This window comes from Montipora capricornis, chromosome 11 (assembly GCF_036669925.1).
Source record: "Montipora capricornis isolate CH-2021 chromosome 11, ASM3666992v2, whole genome shotgun sequence".
In the NCBI taxonomy this organism is placed as follows: domain Eukaryota; kingdom Metazoa; phylum Cnidaria; class Anthozoa; order Scleractinia; family Acroporidae; genus Montipora; species Montipora capricornis.
In genome coordinates this window covers 11,370,246-11,376,512 of record NC_090893.1, presented here as the reverse complement: position 1 = coordinate 11,376,512, position 6,267 = coordinate 11,370,246, and the positions used below count along the sequence as shown (strand labels likewise).

Sequence of the window (6,267 nt, the reverse complement as noted above, 5' to 3'; positions counted from 1 at the left end):
GCAGGGGGAAATGGCAAATTGCAGAAAGCAGGGCTGGCGAAGTGGTTATAGATTGCAGTCGCCTCCCACCATGTGACCCGGGCACGATTCCCAGAGTTAACGTCATATGAGGGTTGAGTTTGTTGGTTCTCTTCTCTTCTCTTCTCCTCTCTGCGAGGTTTTTGTCCGGCTACTCTGGTTTTCAACTCTCTACAAGAAAGCAACGTGCGATTTGATATGCATAAGGTATGATATGCATCCTTGATGAGATCCCGTGTGTATTGATTTGATTTCTGTACAGCGGTGTCCTCAATTAGTGCCCCCATCGCTAAATACGGTTGACCGTTTAATATACCATTTCCGAGTTCACGACTGGCTCCTCTTCAAAGCGAGTCTAAGTGCAAAATTTTTGTGATGGTAATAAGTTTTACTTTACATAGAGCGAGTTTCAATCGAGTGACGTAAAACCAAAACCAATCAAAAAGGACGGAGACAATCTAGTAAACCAATCAACCTTGAAGTAAACACAAAGCGCCGGAAAATGTGCACGCGCGAGCCACGATTGGTTTTAGTTTCACTTCTGATTGGTTGAAAAAGTGGCACGAGAACTTTGAACCAATTACTGAGTGAAGTAATGCAAAACCAAAGTAATTCGACACTCAATTGAAAACCGCTCTATGAATGAAAACTAATTTTCAGAAGAAAAACTTCGCACTTGGACTCGCTTTGAAGAGGAGGCAGACATGAACTCGGAAATGGCCAATTATGTTCATTATTATAATTACTGCAAAAGTATCGAAAAATTAACATAATTTATTAATTCCATTCCTAATATTTAACCTTTTTACTTGATTCAACAAGAAAGAAAACGTCGAGAAAAAACTTCAGTAGAAAAGAAAAAGAATCTAATTTGTCATAAAATTACTTTGTCACTATAAAGCTTTGTTACATTTCAAGAGCCTGTTGCTAACTTGAAACCTTTACAATGTTCGTTTTTCACTTGAATTCTTTAAAAACAAGTTGTCTGGCCTAAAACTGCCCGACAAACTTACGCGTCAGACCAATAGGTAGGTACTAGTTTGGAGGATTTTTGGCCAATGAGAAATCAAAATACGGCTAACCCAAAGCAATTACAAAACTGAACTCAAATGAAAGCGTTCTAATATTCATCAATTGGGAAGTACGTGATGACTTCACAACACTGACTGACAACAACTAGACGAATGTATCAATGCGCATAACTTGTTCAGAAAAAAAGTACTGCAAGAAATGTTGGAAGTAGTTGGGCACAGCTATACGACTCATGTTCAGATTTGCAGTCTTTCGACTAAGCTTTAAGACAACACAACGTTTAGGGTTTCTTGTTTTGTTTACAACGTAAACCGAACAAATGATCGTACTGTGAACAACAGACAGGAACAACAAAACACAACACATTAGCGCTGTAACGTTTACAAGGTTTGCAATGACAACAAAAGAAACAAAAACAGCGTGTCAACGTTCGAACTCGAACCCAAGAAATGAAGAAAAAAAACTGGCAGAGCTGGGACAACAACAATTTTTACACGTTCGCTAGTCATCTAGCATAAGATTCTTCCTAGCTCCCACTGAACGTCGCGAGACCAAAGTTCCTCTTCCAAGACATCCGTCTGGTAATTGCCACATCCAACACTGAGAAGAATATATGACTGCTCGATATTTGCCACACCTCTCTCTCTCCCCTACCTTAGGAATTGGTCGCATCCCCCAAGGGAAATCTGAGAGTGGTGTCTAGAAGAGGATTGTGAACCTGAAGAGAGGTTCTATGGTAGCAGACCACGAGATCACGTAATGTCCGGTGAGGGGTATGATGTTCTGCAAGCCCATAGCATCCGTTTGCTCCTCTTTCTATAACGATGTGTTTTACACAGTTTTTGTGCCTAGAAAACATACAAAGTCACTTTAGAGTGGTTTTCAATTGAGTGTCGAAAGTAATTAGTGAATTACTTTGGTTTTGCATTACTTCACTCAGTGATTGGTTCAAAGTTTTCGCGCCACTTTTCCAACCAATCAGAAGTGAAACGAAAACCAATTGTGGCTCCCGCGTGCACATTTTCCCGCGCTTTGTGTCGGCTACGTGTAATTACTTCGAGTTTTGATTGGTTTACTGGATTTGTCTCCGTCCTTTTTGATTGGCCAAAGTAATTACTTTGGTTTTGGTTTTACGACACTCATTTGAAAACCGCTCTATTTGCGCGTGTTAGGGGTAAGACAACTTTGAGGGTAATATGACACCGGTAGACTTGCGATAAAGACTTGAAGCAATCCGACGTTGCGCAAAATTTTGGCGCCGCGCAAAATGCCTGGGTGCGACATCCTTCTGCTAAAATAGTTACCGCAAATTGTCGCGTGCAACATTCGCTTGACATCGATTGCGTTAACTTTCTGATGGCAAAATTATTAGCATTCTTAAGCTTTACTTTTGTCAGAGAGAATTTTAGGTATTGTTGATCAACCTTCGACTGTCCGTGCGAAATTGCTCTTTCCTCTACTCTTCTCAACTCTTGGCTGAGTGAAGTCCTGGAGGACGCCATCAGATGGAGAGCTGCCCGTGCAGTCTTGTTTACTTAAAGTGCACCTAAACCTTATGTCCAGGTTTGATCCTAATTAGATGCACGCCCAATTTTGACATCAAACACAAAGTGTCCCTCTAAGTCTAAGCATTTGCTACCTATTTTCAACAATAAGGTAAGGGTAAAGCTTAGCGTTATATTTAGCTTTGGGTTTATGCAGATGTTTATCCTTACTTAAAGAGCAGCATTTGGGGGACACTTTGTGACATAAATTGTCTGTATTCTGAGACACAAGTGATGTTGAAGTTGGCGAGAAGAGCAAGGGGACACTTCGTGACGCTTATCCGCGTGCGTCTAATTAGGGTCAAACCTGGACATATCTGACCTAAACTCAAATGTTTTTCTTTGCTTGGAGAATTTCAACAATAACAAGCACATTTTTTTGAAGTGCTGACTTCAAAATCTCACTCTTAAAAGTAATACTCAACAAAACTATTTCTCTTGTGTTCCACGAAGGAGCTGGTGAGTAGCATGGGTTTGTCCCCAAGTTGACATCACAAACTGTTTTCAATAAAAACAGCTTTTGACGTTGGAAAAACGACTGCTAATTTTGTTTACACAAAGAGAGATGTGCAGCCCGCTAGAAACGAAATTGCAACACGTCAAGGCACAATATATGCTGAATGGTGCAGAAACTTGATTTTTGGGGACTAAAATATTTTGAGCTTACGGGCCGGGTACTTTAAGACTGAGAATAACGAAACTTAACAAATCGAAAGTGGTTCAGCGTTGTCTGTACTCTTATCGACAACGATATTCGTCATGACAGTGGTCAAAATGTTGTGGCAGAGCAAGCGTTGTCTATAACTTTCTCCGCAATATGATTGGTTTATTTCCCAAAATGGGCGTTCCTGATTGGCTGTTACATTGCGTGACAAATTGACGCGAGCATGACGCGTACAGCGTTGTCTAGACTCTCATCGACAGCGGAAAATTAGCCAATCAGATTGCGAGATTACAAGCAATTGTGGTAAAAAATGAGTTTGACTTACTTGAGAGCGAGAGTATACTCGCCGTTCCGATTTGCACTTTCTCTGATCACGAAAGTACCATCAACTTTGTCCTGTAAGAGATCTCTAACCTCCTCTCTGTTGAAAAACAAGGCAGGATGAATAGGATTTCTGTTATATCCCGTAAAGTTTAACCAGAAACACCAAGAAGCCCAATGCAGGCATTGCCTTGATTTTTATCCTTCCTTATGACAATTCCATTCATACCAAGAGGTCAAATGCAAGAGTGAAGAGATCCTCGCACGATCCTCTTTCGTCTATAAACCGGTCGCACTTCAAATAAACATTTCTTTCAAGTCAAATGCAGTTGACATTGCAACTGCCATAAACACTTAACACTTAATGACTGGTCCCGCGGGAAACAGTTCATTTTGTTTCCCGAGAATCTCAATGTGCAACGCGAAACGGCAACAGCAACGGCGGTCGTCGGTCAACATTCGCGGGTAACAGTGCACTGTTACCCTCTGACGTCAGAGATTTTGCACTGTTGCCCGCTCAGACTTTTGGTGGGAAGCATTTTCATTGTTAGATGTCATGTGACCTCAAAGAAACCAATGAGAGCGCGTGCTGTTGGAAAAAAATTCAGCTATATAACAAATAGATTTATTGCATGCTTTTTTTTTGATTGGTGGTAACTCAGCATATGACAGGGACAGTTTGAGACTTAAATCTGCTAAAAGGGTCTTGTATGTAACAACAATATAAGGTCTCCCAATCACCACTGTCGCTGAGCCACCGGTACCCTTAAAATACCAATACTTGCCTCGTACCACTTGACTCGCAAAAAAACAAGGGAAAATGATAATATCCAGTTTAACAGGTCCAACAATTGTTGATATAATTAAATGCAATCATGAGATTACACGCCAAAACAACACGCTAAAAAAGAAAGACAAAAGACCTGAACGCGCGTGCATACATAACATGATCCTTCACCCCCGACGGGGGTAGGGACGCGCGATAAACAAATAATTTCTACCAAATAATAGGCGAATCTTTGCTGACGTTATTGTTTACATTTTTTCTCATCAGCCAATATCAAAAATACCGTAATAGTCTTTGTTTGTCCCTCCAAAATTTTGAATGAAGCATGGTTTTTATTTCTCTTGGGACTTAAATTTGTCCCAAGAGAAACTGGAAACAATGCTAATGCACAATAGACCATATTCGTATTCTCAATATTGGACTGGAACTAGCTTGCAATGGAGACTAATGCGGGGGAATATGTTAAAAAGTATTTGCATTTGAAAAGATTCCCCCGCATTAGCGTCCATTGCAAGCTAGTTCCAGTCTAATACTGACAATACGAATACGGTCTATTTTGGAGGGACAAACAAAGAATATTATGGTATTTTTGGTATTGGCTAATAGGCCATTTTCGAGGTCATGTCTGCCTCCTCTTCAAAGCGAGTCTACGTGCGAAGTCTTTGTGATGGTAATTAGTTCTAGTTTACAAAACCAATCGTGGCTCGCGCGTGCACATTTTCCCGCGCTTTGTGTCGGCTACGTGTAATTACTTCGACTTTTGATTGGTTTACTGGATTGTCTCCATCCTTTTTGATTGGCCAAAGTAATTACTTTGGTTTTGGTTTTACGACACTCATTTGAAAACTGCTCTATGAATGAAAACAGTTTTCATAACAAAAACTTCGCACTTGGACTCGCTTTGAAGAGGAGGCAGACATGAACTAGGAAATGGCATATTGACATACGAGTTTGCTGACAGAAAGCATCATGCTATGCACAAATTGACTTCAAAAGGTAAAAGAACTTGTTAAACTTAGTCAAATTTCCAATTTTAAACTTTTCTGCTTTGATAACAAGCGAGTTATCACCCATCAAACACCGATAAATTATTGGGTGACAAAAAGCGCTACCCATACCTTCTTTGTAAAATTTCGAATTTTCAAAACGTCATTACTCAAAGATTATCTGGTAAATTGCGCTTAAAGTTTCAGAGATAGCTCACTATACAATGGACTTTCAATATTCAGTAATGATTTTTTTGGGTGATAGATTGGCAAACGATGGCTTATGCTAATGAGGCAAAAAATTCCCCTACACTTCTTGCTTCGTGTTTTTAAATCAACTTAAATGAATTTTGTCCAGTTTTCAGTTGTGCAATAGCGAGTTGTTTTATCTTCTTTTCTTTCTTTTTTAATCCAGCGCTTTCTTTAAAATCTGTGATAACGCAATCGCCTCCACTATTTCCACAACTATTGTTTTGACCCAGCCTGCGACCGTGGACGTATTTCCGGCAGAGAAACGACTACCGGAAATACGTCTGCGTTCACAGGCTAGTTGTGACCTGAATAGGAGAAAAAAAAAGAAAGGCTGTTACGAGTTATTACCTGGTCAGTTTCCCACGTAACCATCTCGATTCAGAGAGATCCACATCAGGGCTGAAGGAGCAACAACGGAAAATAATTACGGACCTTCGGGTACCAACAAAACGAAGCACTCTTAAATAACACCTTTACAATATGAAATATATAGTTGAATCAGCAAATTGTGCAGGGGACCTTTCCTGTCTGTTCGCTGCGCAGCTGAACTGCAGCACCACAGTACATGAACGTGTGTATCAAGTTAAGGGAACCTCCACTCCCACGGCAAATCCCTTTAAACTAGCTTCAAATACTGGCTTATTTTAAAAGTAAAAAGGATTT

At 40.2% G+C, this 6,267-nt stretch overlaps 1 protein-coding gene across 1 annotated transcript in view; it reads right to left on the bottom strand.

Annotated features, from left to right (window-relative positions):
- Nucleotides 1–774: 774 nt before the first annotated feature.
- LOC138022949 (phosphatidylinositol 3-kinase regulatory subunit alpha-like) overlaps nt 775–6,267 on the bottom strand; it is a 37,357-nt gene continuing 31,864 nt past the window's right edge. Inside the window, exons 22-24 of the mRNA XM_068869974.1 lie at nt 5,953–6,003; nt 3,584–3,679; nt 775–1,898 (exon numbers count right to left, since the gene is read on the bottom strand). Coding sequence (XP_068726075.1) covers nt 1,706–1,898; nt 3,584–3,679; nt 5,953–6,003 — 340 coding nt within the window. The 3' untranslated portion in view covers nt 775–1,705. The remainder of the gene's footprint in view (nt 1,899–3,583; nt 3,680–5,952; nt 6,004–6,267) is intronic.